General features: G+C 48.8%; 1 protein-coding gene across 1 annotated transcript in view; it reads left to right on the forward strand.

The window, feature by feature from the left end:
• Positions 1 to 26019, forward strand: part of LOC140420929 (sodium- and chloride-dependent neutral and basic amino acid transporter B(0+)-like) — a 269713-nt gene that overhangs the window by 180700 nt on the left and 62994 nt on the right. Inside the window, exons 8-10 of the mRNA XM_072505091.1 lie at positions 2312 to 2452; positions 4362 to 4590; positions 7748 to 7873. Of these exons, the coding sequence (XP_072361192.1) occupies positions 2312 to 2452; positions 4362 to 4590; positions 7748 to 7873 (496 nt within the window). The remainder of the gene's footprint in view (positions 1 to 2311; positions 2453 to 4361; positions 4591 to 7747; positions 7874 to 26019) is intronic.

Here is a 26019-nt window from a genome sequence, read left to right on the forward strand (position 1 = left end):
CGGCATCTCGGCAATGACAGCGAAACCCGCTGCCCGGGCATCCTGGCGGGCTCGGTCCACATGGAATTGGATGAACTTGTCCGCCTTGCGTATAGGGCGCCCCTGATGGTGCGGATGCACCTGTGTGCTGAGGGCTGCGAGATCCCAGATAGGTCCCAACTCGGCGCCTGGAAGGATCCCGTAGCATAAATGTTCAGGGAGACGGTCAGTTTGACAGTCACCGGGAGCAGGTGTCCTCCCCCATATTCCTGCAGTGCCAGGTGTGGCATCATCTGGCAGATGTGTCGCACAGTCCCTCTGCCCATCCGGAGTCTCCGCCGGCATGCCTGGTCCGACAGGGTCTCAAACGGAATGTGGCGCCTCTATGGCAACTCCTCCTCGGCCTGCTGAGTGACCGGCCCTCCAGCCTGTGCGGCCGCCACCTGCAACTCTGCAGCCATTCCTCTGCAGCCCCCTCCTCTCCAAGCAGCCTCCACTCACGCAGCCACATGGTATCTCGCAGGCAGTCAGCGTCGTGGGTTGTTGTCCGAATGCCACTGTCTACAGCGAGTGAAAAGCCAACATGTTAGCATTGCGCATACCCCCGTGCCCTTCAATGGTGGCCCCGGTTAGCACTGCGGGCCCCACTCACGCGTGTCCCCAGCCCCGATATATCGTCGATATCCGGCCCCAAGGTGCCCTACCTGGTCCTGGCGCCCATCCCGGCTGCCTGGGGCACAGTTGGCTAGCACTGTCATCACTGGGGTTGCCTTGGGTGTGTTCCTGGGTGGTCCCCCGGTGGGTGGCTGCCGGTTGGATGGGGTGTTCGGGACCAGGGGTAGACGCGCTGTGGTGGGGTAGGGGGGGGGGTGCAGGGGTGGGCGCACCCATACGGCCGGTGCCACTGTGCAGAACCAGGGGCCGGAGTGGGTGGTCAGTGGGCATTCCGCAGGATGGCGGTCGGTGCCTGGGCACCGCCCCAGTCCTGTGGGGGGGGGCTCCCCGTCTGCTCGGCCCGCCCACCTCCCCTTCAGCGCCCCCCCCCCCCCCCCCCCCAGCCGGCCCTGGCAGGGGCCCCCCGCTGGCAGCCCACAGTCACTCCACACCATTTCCTACCTTCTTTCTCTTGCTCAGCAGACAGGACGCCAGGTTCACGATTTTTAAAACCACAAGCGAACGAAGGCGTCGGGAAATCGTCCCATGGGGTTGGTGAATCGCGGAGCATAGGGTGTCAGGCCCGCTAATAATATGCCTACTGTACTTTCACCCTTGCAGCGAGTGCCGCATTTATGCCCTTTTCAGATGCCAGTGTATCCCGATTTGGCATCAAACTGGCACCTAATTTCGGCGTCAGAAGCTATTCGCCCAATTGCGTTTCGGGATTTTGGAGTCAGCAAGTGGAGAATCCCGCCCGGTGGGGTGAATTCTCCACTGACAAATTCTTAGTTCTGCTGGCAGCACGCCCCCACCAGCGGGTTTCCCACCGGTGTGGAGTGGCTACTCTGGGAAATCCCATTGGACAGCGGCGAATGGAAAATCCCGCTGTCAGCAAGAAGCACGCGGCTGGGGAGACGGAGAATTCACGCCAACATTTTTGATTTTAATGACATCAAGGGCTATGGAGAGAATGCAGGAATATGGCAATAAGATATAGGATTAGCCATGATCATATTGAATAGCAGAGCAGGCTCAAAGGGCCAAATGACTTACTCGTGCTCCTAGTTTTTATGTTTCTATGTTTATCCTGAAATTTGCTGATTGATTTGCACACAAATAACAGCGTCTGTCATTAACATATCATTATTTTTGCAACATGGTCCAGCCAAATATCATGCCAATTAAATTTAACTGAAGTATCTAAATCAATATCAAATATGGTTTCATGGAAACCTTCATGGAATTCCTACAGAACAGAAGGAGGCCATTTGGCCCATTGAGTCTGCACTAATTCTCTGAAAAAGCACCATACCCAGGCCCACTCCCCTGCCCCATCCCATACCCCCACCTAATGTTTTGGACACTAGGGGCAATTTAACACGGCCAATCCACCTAACCTGCAAATCTTTAGACAGTGGGAGGAAACTGGAGCACCTGGAGGAAACCCATGTAGATATGGGGAGAACACAAACTCCGAACAGATAGTCATCCAAGGCTAGAATTGAATCCGGGTCCCTGGCGCCATGAGGCAGCAGCGCTAACCACTATGCCATCTATTCCTCCAATTATTTATGGTTGATTCTCTGCTTTATTAGTTTGTCATTCAGTTGGATTCAATACAGTTAATGTTGTATCAGCAATGCAGGAAAATCTAACAAGTTGCTCTCCATGTCAGGTGGTTTATTTCACTGCAACATTCCCTTATTTGGTTCTGATCATACTCATGATCCGAGGTGCTACTCTTGAGGGAGCCTATAAAGGAATTCAATATTACATTGGAAGCGAGTCAAACATCACTAAGTTGGGAGATGCTGAGGTAAACACACCAGAATAATCCATAGAACTCCAACTGTATTCTTCAGTCATTTTGCTTCACGTTTCACTTTTATTTATGTTTCTCGTTTATGACAAGTTCAAGATAAAAGCTGTGTTATTTTGCATTGTTAACCTGAGGGGAAACTAATTTCAGTCATTGCATATTAGCAGATGGAGTGAGAAGGAAGTTACAGCTGAAACCTAGCAATAAAAGTTAATTATTTTAATTTATACTATTTAACATTTAGATATTTGCAGATGGAATGGAATAAGAAAGCAGAAATGGACTGAAATTGGATGAAATAGTAATGGGATGAGATGGGAGATAATAGAATTGGAAGGGACAGGGCAGAATATAACACCATACAATGCCTCCCATTTCTTTTGAGCAGATGTTAAACAATCCACTAATAAAATTGTTGGGTAAACATGTAAATATCTTATCAATCCATGTGGGAGGTCACAAAGTAACAAGTCCCCAATAAATATTTTGACATACAATTATAAAAGATGTGATAACAGGCACTTAGAAAATATCAGTGGGATGAGACAAAATCAACATGTGTTCATAAAAGGGAAGTCATGTTTGACAAACCGATTGAAGTTTTTTTGAAGACATAATTAGTAGAATAGATATGGGTGAACTTGTGGATGTGGTGTATTTGGATTTTCAGAAAGCTTTTGTGAAAGTCCCACATAGCAGAAGCAGAATGGCAGTTTTATCAAAAAATGATGGAGTGGGAAACAAAAACAGAAAATACTGGGCAATCTCAGCAGGTCTGTGGAGTTAGAAGGGAGCTAACGTTTCGAGTCTGGATGACTCTTTATTAAAGCGGATAGGTTGGGAAATGTTAATGTATAAACGGTTCTCGTACCCATCACTGAAAACAAGGATGCAGGTATGGCAAGCAGTTTGGCAGGCAAATAACATGTTGGTTTTTATGCAAGAGGACTTGAGTACAGGAGCAAGAATATCTTATTGCAGCTTGATACGACTACACATGGCATATTGTGTGCAGTTTTGGTCTCCAACTCAAGGAAAGGATATATTTCTATGGAGGAGTACAGCAAAGGTTCACCAATCTGATTCCTGGGATGGCAAGATTGTCATACAGGGAAAGATTGAGTAGGCTGGGCCGGTATTCACTGTAAATTAGAAGAATGAGAGGGGATCTAATTGAAACATATAAAACTCTGACAGGGCTGGACAAACTTGATGCAGGGATGTTGTTTCCTGTGGCTCAGGGGTCTAGAACAAGCAGTCACAGTCTCAAAAAACCAAGTAAGTCATTTGGGAGTGAAATGAGAAGAAACCTCTTCTCTCAGAGGGTGGTGAACCTGTGGAATTCTCTGCCACAGAAGGGTGTGAAGGCCAAGTCACTGAGTATATTTAAGAAGGAAATACATTTCTAGATACTAAAGGTGTCAAGAGGTATCGGGAGAGCAAAGGAGTATGATGCTTAGACAGAGGATCAGCCATGATCTTATGGATTGATGGAGCAGGCTCGAAGAACCAAATGGCCTTTTCATGCAACCCATTTTCTATGCTGTTATGTTTCTAATTTATTGGCATTGAGATTTGATTGTTAACATTAATAAAGCTCTGATGGACTTCTGATGCACCTTAAATTTATGCTCCTTTCACCAAAGGTGACCCTAATTAAATCAAACTATAAGTTGCTTCAAAGCATTTTAGCTCCTCAGTAGATAGGGAGATGGAATGAATGTCTAACTATTTAAGGAAGACTCCATTGGCTAAAGGGAGTTTCATTCAGTCAGCTCACCATTGCATTGAGCTCATGTGCTGATTCCCATATGTTTCTCATGCTTATTGCACTTTAATCTGTCCCAATTTAGCAAACTCATGTTAAAGTTCTTACAACGGATTAATGCTACCTTCTATTTCCCAGGTCTGGAAAGATGCTGCAACACAGATTTTTTTTTCACTGTCAGTCAGTTGGGGAGGTATAGCAGCCCTGTCATCCTACAACAGGTTCCACAATAACTGTTATGAAGATGCCATCATTATCTGTATTGTTAACTGTGCTACGAGTGTGTTTGCTGGATTTGCCATTTTCTCCGTCCTTGGACACATGGCTCATGTAGAACAAAAGCTTGTTGCAGAGGTTGCCCAGACAGGTAAAAGCAAAGTCAAACTTATTGAGCATGATCTAAAAGTTTCTAAAAGGAAATGTTTCTAAGTGTGGTAACGAGTGGGAAATGCTGGGTGTTTCTCGACGGCCAACCCAGTGAGGCCATCACCAGCATGTACCAGTAGGGTAATTAATGATACCCTACGTGCTTCACACCGCAAATGACAGTTGTGCGGGCTGATTCACTGAGACTGCACCTGGCCGCTCCCCGCTAACGTGGAGGAGCAGCAATTTAACTGATCCCACAGAGCAAAGCCCAGGCAGCATGCAGCCATGCCACCATGCAGACCAGCTCCACAATTCGGGGATGCCGCCATTGCAAGACTAATGGATGCAAGGGAATCCACCCCACTAGAGGCTTGGAGGGTCAGCCAATGCAGCCTGGGACGAAGTGGCAGCAGCTTTCAGCCTGAGGAGTGTGACAAGGAGGACCGCCACCCAGCATTGCAAGACTGAAGCCGCACAGGTGAGTTGGCGCTGGCCCCCTGGCATCAGTCCTGCCTGCCATTCCCAGAGCCCCCCCCCCCCCGCACCCTGACCCTGTAGCTGGCACCATCCACTCCCAGCACAATACCACCCTGGCATCCACCAGCATACATCTCACCATGCCAACCCCTCAACCCACGATGCATGAAGCATTCGGCTCACAATGTCCCCGCAGGGGAGGCTGGTCCAAGAGACAGGAGAAGGGGTGGCAGAGGACAGATAGGTCAACAACATCAAGATTTGCCTATGCCGCAGAGGTGAGTATCCACCGGCCCCCACCCAGATGTCATGTGACATGAGTTTTTCATGCCAGGATGATGATCCTTCCCTCTCACTGAACATGGCCATTCTCAGGATCTCAACCTTGCAGTACAGGCACATCCGGTGTGGCCCCGCTTCCCGAGAGAACACCTTGGAGGAAAGCTCCGTGAATGACACTATCCATGCAGCACAGCTGTCATCCTCACCCTGCACCAGCGCAGAGACATACCTCGGTGGGCGAAAGTACTGGACTGGCTTCTTTGCACATTGGCCCTGGCGCACACGTCATACGGCCTCCCGTGCCTGCCTGGGCCCCATGTCCTGCCCATCCTCCCCCGCATCTTCCTTGTCGGAAGAGGCCTGGTGTTCCTCTTCCTCCTCCAGCAGGTAGTTCCTCTGCTGCGCGATGTTGTGGACGACGCAGCAGACAGCCACGATGTAGGCGACCCTCTCAGCATCATACTGGAGGGTCCCTCCAGAGCTGTCCAGGTACCTGAACTGCATCTTCAGGAGGCTGATGCACCATTCAATCATGCTCCTGGTTACTGTATGGGCGTCGTGGTAGCGGGTCTCGGCGGCGGTCTGTGACCTCCGGATAGACATCATCAGATACGATCACAGCAGATAACCCCTGTCATCCAGGAGCAACCTCCCAGCCGGGAGTGGGTCTCAAAAATGTCAGGAATTCTTGAGTGTGCCAGGATCAAGGCGTTCTGCACACTGCCTGGGTATCAGGTACAGACGTGTATGATGTGCAGCTGATGGTCAAATATCAGCTGCATGTTCATTGAGTGGAAACACTTTTTTTTTGTGTAGAGCGGCCTGGTTTCCACAGCTGCTCGTAGGGTGACATGCATCCCGCCGATCACCCCATGGACCATCCCATCGATTGCAGCGAACCTCCTTGCCCGAGCATCCTGGTGGGCTCGGTCCACATTGAAGTGGTTGAATTGAGCGGCCTAGGTATACAGGACCTTCCTGACGGAGTGGATGTACCTGTGCACCAAGGTCTGTGAGATCCCAGACGGGTCCCCACTCGGCGCCTGAAAGGAGCCCTTGTCATAAACGTTCAGGGCGACCGTCACCTTGATGGCCACCGAGAACGGGTGTTCGCTCCCATGCCCCCTGCGGTGCCAGGTATGCCATGATCTGCAGATATGTCGCACTGTCTCTCTGCTCAGCCGGAATCTTCGACAGAATACCCGGTCCGGCAGGTCCTCAAATGACAGGTGCTGCCCGTACACGTGAGGCCTCATGCGGTGCCTCCTTGGCACTTCCTCCTCCTCGGCTTGTTGAATGGCCGGCTCTCCATCCTGGGCAGCTGCCACCTGTTCCATTGTGGCACGCTCCGCTGCTGCATGCTCCGTTGCTGCACCTTCCTTCTCCTCCTCGAGCGGCGTCAACTCATACAACCGTAGCATTCCCCAGGGCTGCGGCGACTAGCAAGAATGCTGGTTGAATTCCAACATCCATTGTCTGCAGAGGGTGAAAGTCCAACATATTAGTATGGTGCCTACCCCCGTGCCCAACCAGGTCCAACAGGCTACATGGTGGCCCCAGTTGGCATTGCGTACTCTGTACCTGCATATCTCCCACCCCGTCCCCACAACTGCGCACCCCTGACCCCATCCATGCCTGGCACCGTGACGTCCTCTGGCCCTGGAGTCCGTCCCTGATGCCGAGGCACCGTCCATTGGCGCTGCCCAGCGATATGCTCCATAGCCCCTTGCCGGCACCCCGTTAGGGGCTACAGTTGGCACTTCCCTTGGATTGGCCACCTGATGCCCTCCAATGAGTGGTAGCCATTTAGGGGGGCTATGGCTGAAGGTGGGGTGCGGAGGTGGGGGCACCCATACGGCCAGTGTCACTCTGCAGAACCAGGGGCCAAAGTGGGTGGTCAGTGAGTGCGCAGCAAGATGACTGCCTTGAGGGTGAGGTGGTCTGTGACTGCACACCACCCCAGTCCCTGACTGCTGACTGTGAGAGTCCTATGGGAAAGAGTTTAGCGATTCTCCGTCTTGGTCCCTGTGAACAAAGGTTGTAAAGCACAAAACCAGCATTGAATTAGCAGCATTAATCGGAGGGACTCCAGGACAGTTGGGAAATGAGAAAATGTCCCACTGCTGCAAGCTCTTCTGAGGATGGGACTGAAGGCACTTTGTTAGAATAGAGGGATAACTGCAGATAACTGATAAATACTGGAGTTTTCTCCAACCTCCGTCACTGACATCACTCATCCTGATGGAAAGAAACCACAAGGTCTCAGGGTGAACACACGAATGAGATACTTTTTGACAGTCTGCATTCTAAAGTAATTAATAGGTTTTAAACAAATGATATCGGTTTGCAGTATCTTCGTCTTCAGTGTCATTAATTGCACCATTTTAATCCACTAGGTTTTGGTTTGGCTTTCATTGCCTACCCAGAGGCTCTTTCACATTTGCCAGCGGCACCTTTCTGGTCCATTTCATTTTTCCTCATGCTGATCACTCTGGGAATCGACAGTCAGTTTGCATTAACAGGTAAGAAGGCCTTTACTTCTAAATAACATGGGCGCATTTTCCATTTTTGAGTCTAAGTGTGGTGGTTGGGGGCTCCAGCAATACATTTCCCACTGGACAGAATGGGAGGATCCCGCGCCAAATCCTGCACTTGGGACCAAATTACTTACGCATTGGCCGGGTCCCTCCAAATTTCCTAGTGGGTCAGCTTATGATTCGTCTGCCTGCTGTCAGCTGACCGGTTTGAAGGTCCTGGCGCCATATCTAAATACCGGTCCAGCACAGTCACATCACTCTCTCCAGCTCAGCTGTCTTCACCAGACCATTCCAGCTGTCAACAACCCAGATTAAAAAGACTAGCATTCTCAAGAAATCTGTTCCTCAATTTAACCATCCTCCACCTGAACCTATCACTCACGAGGCAACCATACCAAATTTAGACCTCTACCCATTGCATCTGGACTCTTCAGCCATCACCTTCCAGTAAACAATGTGGTATCCCTTTGTCCATTTGTTTGTGAACTTTTCATGCAGCCTGTTGGGGTCAAACTTCCCTCCCCTCAGTCTAAACTCTGCCATCCATTGTTATTCTTCTTCGCCCACCTCGTTGCCCGTCTGCCTGTCATCATGAGTCCTCGCACCCCCTCACCTCCTTGCACAGGTCTCCTTACCACATTGCCCCACTTGATTTTGTCAGACTGTTATGGGCCAGGGTTTAGAAAACTCCAAAGTGTATCATGGAGTTCACCTGACTGACAACTGTTTATTGATTTTGGTTACGAGGAGCACAAGGGCCTACGAATTCAGTTAACACACACAGTAAGCATTTTTATCAATTACAAACATAAATCCCCCACACAGCTACAGTTCTCTCTCTCTATATGTATATAACCCTTAATAACTTCCATATCAACTATTTCAATTTGATAACAACATCCAATACCAGGAAACCCCTTCTAACTAAACAATAGGTTTGAATTCTTTCCAGAAAACAGTTATCAATTTTAAATTATCAAATGATCTGGACACCTTTTGACATACAGAGAGAGAGAAGCCTTCTTTGTCTGAATCCAGCTTCCAACTGTGTAAACATAAAGTAAAACTCAGAGCCACAGTCAGCTCCCAGCTCAAAACAAAAGTAAAACCCATACAATGACATCACTGAAGTCATGTGATAATAACAACATTTCTTAAAGCGACACTCCCATGCCACCTCCCCCCAAGAAAAAAAAACCCATCAACTTCAAAGATGGTTTCATTTTTCACCTTTTCACTTTCCTTTAAGAAAAATTGACAATAAATATACTATTTTTTTAAACCAAACAAAACACGCAAACATTTATAATAAATAGTACATTTTAGTTCTTCCTGCAACTGGAATCCCTCTTGATTGACAGTCTCTTTGGACAAGAAGGTCTCTGTACGATTCATCCATTTCTCTATGCCTCGGCATTTTTCTTTAAGATCAGGTGCTTTAGTTCAATCCGATCATAGCGCCTCATGTAATTCTCCAACACAGGAGCATTGGTTAACACAGCTTTTAGGCCTTCAAATGCGTATTTACACTTCGCTGTCCACTGAAATTTGCTGCGTTTCTTCAGCAAGTCCGTCAGTGGCGAAACCACGCTGCTAAAATGCGGCACAAATCTTCAGTAAATCCACTCATGCCAAGAAATCGCATTATTTCCCTCCGTGTCGAGGGTATTGGAAACTCCACAATAACTTTTGTTTTCACATCCTGTGGGACCATTCGGCCATGTTTAGTTACCTTCTCAAATGAAATGAAAAAGGCTTCTACCTCCTTCTCATCAAACCTTGGCAATGCTTGGACATATTTAACTAGATCCCCACCAAGCCTTCGACAATGACGCTCTGCTCACTATCCTCATCACTATCCTCAGACTGTACATTTCTCTTTCCATCCGTCAATTTTAATTGACTGTCATGTTTCATGGCAATTTTTAGAAGTTCAAACTCTCTCTTTTTCTTTTTCCCTGATCTGACCCCCCTTTCTCTTTCTTTTTGTTCTGCTGGGGCTATTCTTTCTTATTCCCTCTCCTCTCTCTCCTTTTCTCTGTCTTCTATCTCTTTTTTCTTTTTCCCTGATCTGTACCTCCCTTTCTCTTTCTTTTTGTTCTGCTAGGGCCATTCTTTCTTTTTCCCTTTCTTCTCTCTCCTTTTCTTTTTCACTCATTTCGTATTAAAGCTGCTTTAATTCTTTTTCATATTCAAGCTGCTTGATCGGTAATTGAATTCTTGCCATTTCCAATGATTCTGACTGTGTCCCAGGCAATGTTAGATGCTCAGTTACTGCCGCAATTACCTCTTTTTGTATCTTGTCAGGTAATGTTAACTGCAAGGTTTTTGCCAAATATAAAAGCCTTTTTGTAGTCTCTGTTCGTAAGGTACTGCGTGTGACCTTCTCTATCCCCAAACAAGTCAGAGCCTCCAAAAGAGCCATTGTCCATAATACATTCCCTACTTAAACTGGAATATCACACCCCTCACTGTCTTTAAGTTCACTAAGTCAACCCAATCACGAAAGATAGGCTTTTATCCCGTCCGAGCCCCCAATTTGTTATCGGTCAGGGTTTAGAAAACTCCAAAGTATATCATGGAGTTCACCTGACCCACATCTGTTTATAGATTTTGGTTACGAGGAGCACAAGGGCACACTTTTCTGGTGTTATTCAACAGATACCTGAAGCAAAGTTTATTCTATGAATTCAGTTAATATTTTATAAACACACACAGTAAGCATTTTTATCAACTACAAACATAAATCCCTCACACAGCTATAGTTCTATATATATATATAACCCTTAATAACTTCCGTTTCAACTGTTTCAATTCGATAACAGCATCCAATACCAAAAAAATTCTTTTAACAAAACAGTAGGTTTGAATTCTTTCCAGACAACAGTTATCACTTTTAAATTATCAAGTGATCTGGACACCTTTTAACATACAGAGAGAGAGAAGAGAAACCCCCCTCCTCCCCGTCCAACCCCTAGAAACTCTGGTGCTGTGTAGCTGCATGAGTCCCACAGCCCAGTGCTGTCCAGATAGATTCCAGATAGATATGGTGTGTGGCAGCAGGGGAAAGGAAACTCCTGTACTACCCAACCTCAGAGCTGTCCAGAACGACTCAGTGACACAGGAGGGTCCACAGGCCCAGCATCATGGTCCTGTCCATGAAGACGAGCTTGGTATGGAGATGGAGGGCAAGAACCAGTCTGTCCCAGCAGAGTGATGAACAGTGCATCAGAAGCAAAACAGCACTAGGGCAGAAAATCTTTGTTGCGCTCAATTCTGTTACGTTCTGGCGCTTGGTCGGACAGAATTAGTGCACTGGAGAACGTCTAGTTCGTGACTAGTTAAATGTTTACTTGTGACTTGTTAAACAATTACGTGGGTCAGATAACAATATGAAAATTATCAAAATCTACCCACTACTATATTACTATCAGTAAATTATCTAAGAGCTACTACAAATGTGATTGTCCACTACGACGACTATCTCCAGACTCCCTGAGGTAAGAATGTCACTTGGTTGTTCCCTACTGCCACCTGCTTGTTGGAGGTCATACATATTACTATTTACATGATTGCTTATACATATCATCACACCCCCTTTCCTTTGGAAATGAATAATATTTACAGACATTATTTAAATTATACAATACATATGACATGCATAATGCTTCCATTATTTCCATGTTTACAGTCCATCAAAATTCAATCTGACTGGCTTTCTTCTGTGTCTTGTTGACCTTCTAAGCATTGGTTGAATTTGTGAGTTTGACTGGTTCTCACCTGTCTCTGAATATGGCTCTCGCTTCTGTGTTTTGTGCGTCTTCAGGTTGTTCTGTTCCTGTGTGCTGAGGTAGCGTTTGTTCAGTTGTCTTGAGATTGCTTTCAACATCATCCTGTGATTCTGGAGCAAAGTGTTGCTGAACCTTCAGCAAGCTCTCCTGTTTCTTTTTAGAACTTGCCCTTGATCCGTGACGATGATGTATGACTGCGGACCTGATGGTTGTATTGCCTTTGCACACTTCAACCATCCACATCCATCAGGATCTTCTGCCCTGACTGTGTCATTCTTTGCTAATGGTTGCAGATATCTTGTCGATCTATTATAATACCTCTTCTGCCTCCTTTTCTGACATTTGAGCTTCTTCACAAGTTTTCGATTAGTTGGTTCCTACGAGAGACATGGTAAGGTAGTTCTGAGTTGTTGATTCATTAACAATTGTGAAGGTGACAACACATTAATCAATGGTGTTGCTTTAGAGATAAGTAACACGAGATATGGATCTTCCCAACTGTCCATAACTTTTTTGAGTAGCTGCTTCACACTGCGAACACCTTTTACAGCCTTCCCATTGGATTGCAGATAGAGAGGACTAGAAGTAATATGTCGAAAGTCATAGCTTTGTGTGAACTCTGTCCATTCATGATTGCTAAAACATGGGCTTTTGTCGCTCATGACAATTTGAGGTATTCCATGTCGAGCAAAAATGCCCTTGGTATGTCTGATGACACACCTGGTTGATGGGTTAGCTTGATTTACTACTTCTGGAAAGTTCGAGAAATAGTGGATCACTAACAGGTATTCTTTTCCTGCCAGATAGAAGAAATCCATTCCCACTTTCCGGCATGGAAGCGTTATTATTTCACCCATTTGCATTGGTTATTTGCGGTGTTTGTACTGAAACTTTTGACAAGTTGCACAGTTTTCTATCATGATCTGAATGTCTTGATTGATGCCTGGCCAGTATGCCGTTTCTCTCGCTTTTTGTTTGCATTTTTCTATGCCGCAGTGCCTCTCATGAATCTTCTGTAGAATCATGGATCTTAGAGATTGTGGTATGACACTCCTGGTTTGCCTGAGCAAAAAACCATTGGCTGCACTTAGCTCTGCTCGAATATTGTAATATTTGGAATAGGATCCTTTTGGTCATCCCTCACTGAGATATTTTGTGATCCTCTGTATCATTTCATCTTTGTTAGTTTCTCCTCTAATCAATTTTGGTTTCACATCGGACACTGGAAGAGTTTCTGTCACAAGATTCACTTGCACATCCTCAACCATGCATTGTTCTTCCATCATATCCGTAGTACTGACCAGATTCCTTGGTGCATTGCTATTGATTTCCTTCGTAATGTATTCCTTATGGCCCATAGATCCCAGATCCCTTATTTCAACTAAATCGCCTGACTGGGTTTTTTTGGTGTCGGCACCAAAACTACTGTTAATTTTACAGGCTGCAAATGGTGTAACACAATGATTACATTGGTCAATGGGTAATTGTGTGGATCTGACATCTGTGATTTACTGACGGGTTCATGGAATTGAGCATATTTGGCTCTACTATTGCGAGTACAGTTATCTTCCATCATAATATTTGATTGGCTGTGGTATTCGTCCTGTTGTTGTAAACTGCATCCGATTAGTAAGTGGTAAAAAACAAAATCCTTGAAATATTTCCGGAAACTCTTTAAAAATTGAATTCACTGATGTAGGTTGCGTGGTTACAGCACAGTCAGCACTGAATACTCTTTTTACCAATTCGATTTGTGGCATTGTAAGTAATGTCACTTTGTGTAATTGACAAACGTGGATATGTGGCTATCTAGGTCAATAATAAATATGGTGGATAGTTGAGACACAGCACAGAACTACAAGAGACACCAGCAGTCCCACCCTGCCCACTAGAGAATCATCCCATAATACCTATATTCTTCGGCCACTCAATCCATTTCCTAACCAGGTCAATAATTTAAAATTCTATGGGCGGAATTCTCCGTCCAGTGGACCCATCAAAGGAATGGGTGTGGGCCAGCGCAGCCCATGGACCACCCACCAGGTATTGCCACACCCGTGCACCCATCCAAGGCATTGCCTCACTGCAGGGTCAGCAGGGGAATCGTTGAGCATGCCTCGGCCGGCAGATGCATGCACCCTGGTACACTGCCCCTCGCAATACAGATGTCCTGCCAGTGACACCATCGGTGAGCCAACCCCGCATGACCATCGGCTGTCACCAAGCCCTGCCTGCCCATTGTGCCCCTGCCCCCATGCATCCTGCCCCCAGGCAAGTGTGCCCACACCCCTCCCCCACAAGAGTATACAGTGCTGCAACATGTGCACCAGGGCTGACGCACACCAGACAATCTGATCGCCTCCAGGCTCACTGACTAGAAGGCCTGGCCACTGGCAGCTCGGGTCCCCCCCCCTTCCCCTCCCCACTTCCCCACCCCACCCATACACCCGCTCCATGCTTCCCACCTGCTTCACTACAGAGTGCTGGCCTGGGTTGGTAGTACCAGCAGGTCTGGTCCATGGGATGGAGGATGATGACAACCCACTCCGCGATGAGCTCTGGTGTTCTGCATCTTTTGACGAAGTCTGACTCTTGCCCTCAGTAGCATTATCCACCGTCTGTCCAGCTGACCCTTGCATGGGTGTTGGCCAGTCCATCTCACAGTCCCATCAAACCCCTGGGGTGGTGGGGTGGGGCTGGCTCCCTCACACCCTTCAGACACAAGACTGAGGCAGATTGGTGCACCGGTGTTTATTGTGATATTTTCACTAACCTATGTGCATAACCCGTGCCTATTTAACTTGTGTCTAACTTTCTAACCTTACATCTGCAAATGCTCCTTCTGGTAGGTCCTTCAGGCAGTATATGAGAAGTGGAGGAGGCCTGCTGCGTATCTCGCCCTGCGACCTGGGTTCCCTTTGATGGCCAGCCTTATAATGTTCTCTGTTTTGTAAATCAGGATGTCTTGAATACTTAGTGTTGAAAAAGAACTTCAAGCTAAGTAATGAACAAAGCTGATTTATTTACACTACTCAAATAAGATTTGGGAGTGACATGTGGCACAGTGGTTAGCGTTGGGACTGTGGCGCTGAGGACCCGGGTTCGAATCCCGGCCCTGGGTCACTGTCCATGTGGAGTTTGCACATTCTCCCAATGTCTGCGTGGGTTTCACCCCCACTATCCAAAGACGTGCAGGTTAGGTGGAATGGCCACACTAAATTGGTCCTTAATTGGAGAAAAAATAATTGGGTATTCTAAATTTATTTTAAAAAATTAAATAAGATTCAAACAAGTTCCATGGTAAAAGTTATTAAATTAAACTATAAAATATCTCTAACTATGCAACTAATCTCCATCACGCCTTAACACCTTCTCCCAGAATTCCAGGAGTCATATGATATTTATATGACTACTCCTTATCCCCATCTCGTGGTGAGAAGTATTAACATCAAATTGTTAACTCTTTGTCTTCTTTACAATATACATATTGTTACATCGCCCTTTCTTTGAAGATGTTTGTATATTACTACAAACATATATACATGGTAATCAATGTATGCTCTATACATGTAAATGAATATTGTTATGTGTTAACAATTTTTAAAAACTTTTTACAGCTCATAAATTGAGTCTGTCCTCAGTATTCATTGCGGTCATGTGGTCCATAACCAGCTAGTCATCAGTTCAATCGATCAGGTTTTCGACTGATTCCGCTGTTGAACATGACGTGATCTTTTTCTTGTGTTTGTGGTGTTGATTTTGTGTCTCCTTTGCCCCCCAAAAAGTTTCATTTCTGGTCCTTGAGCAAGTACCAACTCTTCCAATTTGTTGCCTTTTCCTGCTGCTTTGCTTCCTGGCATTTGCTCATAGGTGAACTTGGTATGATTTACACACACATCTGTCTGTGCTATCACGAATGGTAGATTTTCTTCAAAGAATGTCCTGCAGTCCGTTGCTCGGTTGCTATCTGGACTGCTTTCCATATTGCATGGTTGTCAAGTTTGACTGCATGTCCCAACACTTTGTTTTGGTACCTTTGTGCGAATTCAGTTGCTCTGTAGTTACTCTTTGTGTGCTCAACATCAGTTCCCTTTAGCTTCTCTGATTCATCTCCGAGCTTTTTAATATCAGTTCCCTTTGGCTTATCTGATGATTCTTTTTCTTTATAAGTTCAGAGTACCCAATTAATTTTTTCCAATTAAGAGACAATTTACTGTGGCCCATCCACCTACCTGCACATCATTTGGGTTGTGGGGGCGAAATCCACGCAAACACGGGGAGAATGTGCAAACTCCACACAGACAGTGACCCAGGGCTGGGATCAAACCTGTGACCTCGGCGCTGTGAGGCAGCAGTGTTAACCACTGCACCACTATGCTGCCCTATCTGAAGTATCTTTGGTAGTCTTGTGCTTTTCATCTGGAGTTAACTTCTCCAAGATGTCTTCATTTTCTTATTGACTGTTCACAATTGATGTGCTCTTAACTGATTGTTCACTATTGCACTCTCATTGTCAGCCTCTGCACAGTCCAGCTGAGAACTGTCACTCTCGCCATTGTCCTATACGGTGCTACTTGTGATCACCTTGTCACAACTGCCAAATAAAGTAAATAGACTTATAGGGTTGTTGTCTTCTTCTTCTGGCTCATCTTCTGATTCTTCACTTTCCTCATCGGATAGCTGCGCCATAATATCTCGTTGACAGTCACAAGGATCCTCTGTTGCCACGCTGTCTGGATGTACAGCCTTTCAATGAGGTTCAGGGCTTCACACATGTCCGCTCCCAAATACAGACTCTCGATTTGTGTGCACAATGGCGACTTTGATTGTGCACCCATACTTCTAGGTCACATGCCCCAGGTATTTCAATTGCAATCTCACTGTCGTCGATCAGCCATTTTGGTCGATCAAAAACTCTCAGGTTGAACTCTCAGGCTGTTCAAATCGGAAAGCCTGAGGAGATTGGCTCTCGCTCCCATGTCGAGCTTGTGGCATTCAGAGCCACTGGAATTGTCCATCTGTCTTCAATGGTATCAGCATCACCATCTGTCAGATTACTGCTATCCGATGTCGCACCTGTATGCAAATTGATTTGTTTATCGGTTCCGCCGATCTTTAGTGTAATTCTGTTTATTTTTTCAATCGTGTCAATACAGAACAAATCATCTAACCCAAATACATCTTTCAAATCTAATTCATCTTCTACAATATCGGGTTTATCTATTTTATTTTTAGATTTCTTTAAATTTGCTTCTTGTTTTATGCTGCAAACTTCTTGTACAACTCTTCATTGAGATTTCATCCCTGTGCTCCACTGCGAGGCAAAATGATTTTGTCTGCTGCACTTATCACATTTTTTCCGAAGGCCGGGCATTTTTTCTTTGGGTGGGCATGGTCGCAACACCATGATGCTCGTGATGTCATGTGCAAACTGGTCATGCGCATGCGCAAAATGGTCGACTTTTGGAGTGCGCTGTCTTTTCCAAGAAGCCTGCGCAAAATGGCAGCCGCTGATTTTTCAGCTGCGCCACAGCTTCAATGGTGCCAGCCACGTTGTGCACTTCTGCCCCACTTACAATATCTTGGAATATGGAGTTTTAGCGTGTTCGCTCGCACGTAACTAATAATGGCATCTTTTAGCGTTACTGTTTGTTGCCTTTGCAATCTTTCACACAGCTTTTCATTTCTTTGAAGCTCACTCTGGCTATCAAATATTTCAATAACTTTGTTACATTTTTGTTTGTCAACTTCATTCTCAAAATTGAATGAGTTATATATTTCTAAAACCAGCAGTCCAGCCATTGTAAGTAACAACGCTATCTTTCGCTGATCACTGGCTGCATCGAGGTCATAGGCTGAGAGGTATAATTCAAACTGTTGTTTGAAAAATTTTCAGTTCACATCTACTTTACCCGATGTCCTGAACTGCTTTGGAGTCTGCAAGCCCTCCATGAAGCTTTGACTGGGCTTTTGTGTTCAACTGGCTTCCATCAGGTCGTTATGAATGTGGTCTGGTTGAGATTTTTTTTTCGATCTTCGCAAGTTTTTTTTCTCTTCTCTCTTTAAACCTTACTAGACGACCTTAGGAACCACTTCTGGTACCATGTAATATTCTCTGTTTTGTAAATCAGGATGTCTTGAGTATGTAGTGTTGAACAAAAAACATCAAGTTATGTAAATGAACAAAGCTGATTTATTTACACAACTTAAATAAGATTTGAATAAGTTCCAAGGTAATAAACTATACGATATCTCTAACTATACGATATCTCTAACTACAGATGTCTCAACTATACAATGAATCTATCTCATGCCTAAACACCTTCTCCCAGAATCCCATTTATATGACTACTCCTTATCCCCATCTGGTGGTGAGAAGTATCAACATCAAATTATTAACATTTTGTCTTCTTTTATTTAAAATGTAGAGTACCCAATTAATTTTTTCCAATTAAGGGGCAATTTAGCGTGGCCAGTCCACCTACCCTGCACATCTTTTGGGTTGTGGGGGCAAAACCCACACAAACACAGGACGAATGTGCAAACTCCACATGGACAGTGACCCAGAGAACCGTTTGTTTTCTTTACAATATGCATATTGTTACAGTCCTCACTGTCTTCCCGGTGTCATGGGTACATTGGAGCCAGCCTATTCTACTCATTGTCCATCGGATGAGCCAGGGACAGGTGAGGGGGAATTCTGGGCTGCAGTGCTGAGGTGTTCTGGCACCTCTCCTGCGGGCGTCACCGACAGGGGTCCCATCACCTACTCCTCCCTCAGTGCACATTGGCCACCGGGTTACTCCTTGGTATGGGGGGTGTAGGTAGAGCGAGCTCCGGGGGCTCTCCCGCCACCTGGCTTTACCAGTCCTGGAGGCCCGATCTTGTCTCAATCATGCTCACGGTCATAGAGCACAGGGACTGTGCCACCTCCCTGTCGAACTATGCCACATCACTTAGGAACCGGGCCACGACCCTTTGTGACTGGCTCAGGTCAACCAGCACCAGGCCAATCCCCTTGATGCCTGCAGCCATGACCTGTGGGCCAAGCTGTGGAGCACTAATTCAATGCCCATCTCCTGGGGGGACAGATAATACAATGTGACATACTCAGACATGGGTAGCACAGGGCCAGTCCATCTCACAGCAGCTAGTGGCCTGTGTGTGCGGGGCATCCAGCCATGGTGCACAGGGGATTCACGCAGACTGGTGGCAGGTGGGGTTTGATGGGCCCTCTAGGAGGGGATGGAGGGCCACGGATGTGTGGGACAGGGGTGATGGGTTTGGTGAGTGGGTAGTGTGAGACGGGGTGGTGCCAAGGGCACAATGGCACCTCAGGCCGCCCTGAGGAGGTTGTGCATCTTCTTCTTGCAATGCAGCCCAATCCTGGCAGTGATGCCCATGGCACTCATGGCCTCTGCCACATGTTCCCATGCCCAATTGACTTCGACAGATGGCAGCCTCCTTCCCAGCCTGACGAACAGGGTGCCCCTGTCCCCTCTACTGCATCCAGCAGTGACTCCAGCTCTGCATTTGTTAATCTCAGGGCCTATCTTCTGGGTGGCATCCTCTTGGCAGGAATAAGATTGTGTGGGGAGTAGAATGATTATATGCGGCTGCAGCTTGTCAGGCTCTCGGGTACCAGTCCCAACCATGGCGAATCACACGCCGGCGTGCGTTGGAATCGCACTAGTTCCAAGTGGTGTTGGTGCTGGCCCATTAGCATGCCCTGAATTGCTCCGGGATCGGTGGCGCTATCGGGTGGTAGCCCTAATGTCAGCACTTAGGGCTGAATTCTCCAATTTTGAGGTTATGCCCGGAGCATGCGTCTAGTCTTACTACCAAAAATTTGCTGCCGTCCCCGCACCGATGTTCACCCTGCTGGGGAGCTAGCAGATGCACTACATAAAACCCCCAGCTTTACTTGCAGATATGGACGCAGAATTGCAGTGACTGCGCATGCACATGCAGACGACCTGCAGCTGTCGTGCCATACAACATGGACCCGGCCTGTCAGATAGTGCCCCCCTGTAATCCCCCTCGCCACCCCGGACCATCCCTCCACCAGTCACCCCAGCCCACGCCGAACCCCCCCAGCCATTGGAACAGCTCATCCTAGGACTGTGGCGATGCTGGATACAGTCCGCAGCTGCCTCACGAGGTTCACAAAAACTCAGAGGCACTAGCGATCCATGCTGTTGGGAAATTGGCCTATCGGGAGTGGGGGGGGTCCTGAGGCCATCCCAATGGCCTGTAGCCCGTGCTAACATGTTGTCCATCCACCCACTGCAGTCGATGGCATTTAGCGTTCAACAAGCAATGCTGGCCACTGTGGTGATGGTCGCAGCTCTGCGAGATGCCCTGCTGCCACGTGAGTGGGCGTCGCTCAGAGAGGAGGGGGAAGCTGCAGCAGTGAAGCGGGCAGCAGCAGAGCGGTCAGCAGCGGAACGACCAGCAGAGAACCGGACTCCAGAGGAACGGGCTGCAGAGGACCAAGCTGCAGAGGGGCAGATGGCGGCACATGCTGGAGGGCAAGTCACCCAACAAGCCGAGGAGGAGGGGGTGCCAAGGAGGCACCGCCTGAGGCCTCGTGTGTACCGGCACCGCCTGTCATTCGAGGACCTGCCGGTCCGGGAATGCCATCGGAGACTCCGGATGAGCAGAGAGACAGTTCGACACGTCTGCCAGATGATGGCGCAACTAGCATCGCAGGCGTATGGGGGAGGACACCCACTCCCGGTGACCATCTTCCTGACCATCTACGCGACAGAGTTCTTCCAGCCGCCGAGTGGGGACCTGTCCGGGATCTCACAGACCTCAGCACACAAGTGCATCCGTGTCATCACGGAGGTCCTATATGCCCAGGTGCCTCAATACATCCAGTTCCATGTGGACTGAGCCCACCAGGATGCCCGGGCAGCGGGGTTCGAGGCCATCGCCAGGATGTCCCGTGTCGAGGGGGCAATAGACGGGATGCTTGTCGCTCTATGGGTACCTGCGGATAATAGGCCGCTCTACACTAACCGAAGGGGTACGACTCAATGAACATTCAGCTTGTCTTTGACCATCAGACGCGCATACTACACCTCTGCACCCTATACCCGGGCAGTGTGCACGACTCCTTCATCCTGGCACACTCGGTGATTCCTGTCATGTTTGAGGGGCACCCCCCTCCCCCTGCTGAGGGGTTGGCTCCTGGCTGACTCCTATCCGGAGGCCATAGACCGACGTGGAGACCCGCTACAACAACGCCAATACAGCGACCAGGTGTTTGATCAAACGGTGCTTCAGCATCCTGAAGATGTGCTTCAGGTACCTGGACCGCACCGGAGAGACCCTCCAGCATGAGACTGAGAGGGTTGCCCGCATTGTGGTGGTCTGCTGCATCCTCCACAACATCGCGCAGCAAAGGGGCGATGTCCTGGAGGAGGGGGATGAGGAGGAAGGGCAGACCTCATCCGACAAGGAGGATGCAGGGGAGGGGGACGATGAGCAGGCCATGGGGCCCGGGCAGGCAGCGAGTGTCGCACAACGCAGCGCCACGACCAACTTGCGGGGGAGGGGATGGAGGGGGAGTTTGTTGGCCAGGGGCATGGACACCACATCCCAGACCCACACCACCTCACTTCCCACTCCGCCAAACCACCCGCTTGCACACCCCTCCGTTATACATATCTGCGGCGCTACAAGCTCAGGGTTAGGAGTGACAGCGGGCCTGGCCCATGGGATGGAGGATGATGACAACCCGCTCTGCGATGAGCTCTGGTGCTCCACATTGTATGACAATGTTTGACTCATGCCCACAGTAACACTTTCTACATGGGTGATCCCTGCTTGCGGGCTGGCCAATTCATCACATTGCCCCATCCAATCCCTGAGGTACGGGCGATTGGGACACGGGGCAGGGGGGATGGTGGAGCACGATCCTCGCACAGGGCCTGCACTGGTCCCCCGCCTGGCCAACCCGGACCAGCCCAACCCCACACCCATCAGACAGAGCACAGAGGCAGGTTTTAATCGTGTTAACTAGTGTTTATTCTGTGGAAATATGTACAGTCTGTGCCCTCGGCACTATAACTAAATTGTGCCCTGCTAACTGGTGTCTAGGTTTTTGGCCTTACAGGCACTGACACTAGACCTAGGTGGTTCTCCAAATGATACAGCAGGAGTAGAGGTGGCCTGCTGTGACTCCAGCAGTGCGTTCCTCTTGGCGTGTGTCTCCTGGGACAATCCGACCTGGATGGCCCCGGCTGCTGCTCGGGTGTCCCGGGTGGCATGGTGCCACCTTCATCTGCCCGTTGCCCACCAGATGCACCAAGGGCGGAGGGGGGGGGGGGGAGTCCTAAGTGCTGCGGTGTTCCGGCACCTCCCTGCGGCAATCATCTGACGAACTCCATCACCTCCTCCTCCATCGGGGTGCCCGATTGGCCCCCGGGCTACTCCATTGGGCGGGGGTGCGAACGGAGCCTTCTCTGGTCTCGAGCAGGGCCTGCACGCTCGCGGCCATGGATCACAGGGAGTGGACCGTCTCAGACTGCACCACATCACGCTGCGACTGTGGGTCTGTGCCACATCAGCCACCTTCCTCTTGGTCTGGGCCACCCCACACAGTGTCTGCGCAACGCCTGGGCAATGCCACCGACATTCCCAGCTGAGGAGTCCAGCTGCAATGTGGCCCTGGCGCATGGCTGCCTGTGAGAGGGCCTGCACAGAATGCGGTGTCGGGCTGGGTGGCAATCATGACCGACACCACACCCTTCTCCTGCACGCAGATGGACTCATCTACCTGCTCCTGCAGGTGCTGGATGCCTACAGTCATCCATTCTTGTGGTCCCTGGGTCTCTGGCTGCATCTGCACTGTGACTGGGATTGGATGTTCCAGAAGCCCGTGACCCATCTGGACAGCAGCTTGCTCCTGGGGCCAGCCTGCCCTCCAACTGTCCGGCCCCTCGACTGCTCCTACCTCCACCTGCTGTACCGGATGTGATGTGTAGTGCTCACCAGATATTGTCCCAGGAGCCTCTTCACTAATGTGCCCAACCGAGGTGATATTCTCTGATAGAGGGTGGAGGAGACAGCTGTGATGGAAAGCCAGTGTCATCCTCCGACCCGGGCTCCGGGGTGCCTGTGTCCCAGGCAGAGGGCTGGTGTATCGGGTGCTCTCCCCGTCTGTGCTCGGCTGTCTGGGGGGCACCGGCTGGGGGCGGGGGCTCTGGATCGACCGACCCCATCTCCGGCAGTTCCTGTAAGGCACAAGATGACATGTATGATCAGACAGCGGGCCAGGGGGATGGGGGGTGCAGTTGAGGGTGGCTGAGGGCGGGGGGGGGGGGGGGGTGAGGGGTTGTGGGTTGGGGGTGCGGAGAGGTGTGTGTAGGGGGGGGTCGGCACATCTGTCATGGGGATCCACAACTAAGCAGGGCCTCACCTCCTCGCCCGCCGCCGAACTGCGCCTCGGCGACCTCCCTATTCTCGGGGCCGAGGACCACGTCCAATGCCCTCTGCTCAGGCATGGTGAGGGGACGCAGTTCTGGTGGTCCCCCTCTAGTCTTCTCCCACTCCCGGCAGTTGTGAGTGGCCGTCTCCTGATGGCGGGGGGGAACACAACCAGCACAACCCGGGGGGGGTTCATGCCAGGGGTGGAGCGGCCAACTCACCCTGGCTGCCCTGAGGAGGTTGTGCAGTTTCTCCCTGCACGGCATGCCAGTCCGGGCGACGTTCCCCATAGTGCTGACCGCCTCTGCCACCTGTCCAGGCACGGTGAATGCCGGTGCCTGGCGGCCTTGCTCCCTGGCTGCCGTACAGGATCATCCGCCTCTCCTCCACGCCGTCGAGGACCTGACAAAACAAAGGAAGAAAAAACAAGTAATGAGAAAGGGTTTTTTCCCCAAATCAGAGTTGGAGGGCACCTGGGTGGTGCCCCTAACGCTATTTACATTTTTGGTCAGCTTTGTATTGCTGTACGGTTGCATAGGCTTCGGCCATGGGTCGTTCCTACTTGCCGTTCTTTCTCTTTTTGCCTTGCTGTGTTTGTTGTGGCCATTGTCCTCCCCTGTGCTTTCCCCCCAGTATGTGTTACCTTTTCCTTTCTAGTTCCCCTCCATTGTTTCTCCACTGCCTCCCTCCCCCGTCCACCTCCCCGTCCCCCCTGTCCCCTCCTATTCTCCCCTTTTCTCTCTCACTGGGTTTGGCTACCCCTTCTTGTTCCCCCGGGTCTTCCCTCATTTCCCTCTCTTCTATCATGTCTTGGCACTATCCCCAGGATTCTCCGGCATGCGATTAGAATATAGAACAGTACAGCACAGTACAGGCCCTTCTTCCCACGATGTTGTGCCGACCATTTATCCTAGTCTAAGATCAACCTAACCTACACCCCTTCAATTTACTGCTGTCCATGTGCCTGTCCAAGAGTCGCTTAAATGTCCCTAATGACACCCACCCACTGTGGTGATGTGCATCACTGTAAATACATGTTAGCTAGACAGACACTAGAGGGAGCAGCAGAAACATCACACACAGACACTCAACCAATAGATAAGTTAGATGGGAGGCGACCAATGGACATTCACGATACACAAGGAGGTGACACGACCACAGGGGGCCATTACACCAACCCATACATAAAGGACACCACACACATGATCAGCCCCCTTCGGCCAGTGGAGACAGTCAGTGAGGAGAGGCACAGGGTTGATTCATTATCACACCCACCACGTGGAAGACAGCAGCTGGTTAGTCAGTTTAGGTAGCTACAATAGGATTAGCAGTAGTGTCGAACTCAAGTTATAAAAGTGTACATAGTGTAAATAAATGAGTTGAAGTTATTTACACGTCTCGACCTTCCTTGACAAATGCAACACAAGGAAGCCGCTTATGTTCCAAAGAAAACATAACTAAACACCCGCCACTCTCGGTGTAAAGAACCTACCTCTGACATGTCCCCTATATCTTCCTCCAATCACCTTAAAATTATGTCCCCTCATGACAGACATTTCTGCCCTGGGGAAAAGTCTCTGGCTATCCACTCTATCCATGCCTCTCATCACCTTGTACACCTCCATCAAGTCACCTCTCTTCTTTCTTCGCTCCAGTGAGAAAAGCCCGAGCTCCCTCAACCTTTCTTCATAAGACATGCCCTCCAGTCCAGGCAGCATCCTGGTAAATCTCCTCTGTACCCTCTCCAAAGCATCCACATCCTTCCTATAATGTGGCGACCAGAACTGGACACAATATTCCAAGTGTGGTCTAACTGGGGTTTTATAAAGGTGCAGCAAAACCTTGCGGCTCTTAAACTTAATCCCCCTGTTAATGAAAGCTGACACACCATACGCCTTATTAACAACTAGGTGGCAACTTTGAGGGATCTATGTACGTGGACCCCAAGATCCCTCTGTTCCTCCACACTTCCAAGAATCCTGCCTTTAACCCTGTATTCAGCATTCAAAATCAACCTTCCAAAACTAATGACTATACATTTCTCTAGGTTGAACTCCATCTGCCACTTCTCAGCCCAGCTCTGCATGCTGTCAATGTCCTCTTGTAACCTGCAACAGCCCTCGACACAATCTACAACTCCCCAACCCTCGTGTCATCGGCAAACTTACTAACCCACCCTTCCACTTCCTCATCCAAGTCATTTATGAAAACCACAAAGAGCAAAGGTCCCAGAACAGATCCCTGCGGGACACCACTGGTCATCGACCTCCAGGCAGAATACTTTCCATCCACTACCAGGCACTGTCTTCTTTTGGCCAGCCAATTCTGTATCCAGACAGCCAACTTTCCCTGTATCCCATGCTCCCTAACTTTCTGAATGAGCCTACCATGGGGAACCTTATCAAATGCCTTACTGAAATCCATATACACCACGTCCACTGCCCGACCTTCATCAATGTGTCTCGTCACATCCTCAAAGAATTCAATGAGGCTTGTGAGATATGACCTGCCCCTCACAAAGCCACGCTGACTATCTTTAATCAAACTATGTTTTTCTAAATAATCATAAATTCTATCTCTCAGAACCCTGTCCAATATTTTGATCACCACAGACATAAGACTGATGGGCCTGTAATTCCCAGGGATTTCCCTATTCCCTTTATTGAACAGGGGAACAACATTCACCTCCCTCCAATCAACCGGTACTATTCCAGTGGAGAGTGAGGACGCAAAGATCATCGCCAACAGCACAGCAATCTCCTCCCTCGCTTCCATAGTAACCTTGGGTATATTTCGTCAGGCCCAGGGGACTTATCTATCCTGATGCTTTTCAAAATTTCCAGGACATCCTCCTTCCTGTTCAAGTCTATTAACCTGATTCACACTGTTCTCATGAGCAACAAG

Source organism: Scyliorhinus torazame, chromosome 5 (genome assembly GCF_047496885.1).
Source record: "Scyliorhinus torazame isolate Kashiwa2021f chromosome 5, sScyTor2.1, whole genome shotgun sequence".
Classification (NCBI taxonomy): Eukaryota; Metazoa; Chordata; class Chondrichthyes; order Carcharhiniformes; family Scyliorhinidae; genus Scyliorhinus; species Scyliorhinus torazame.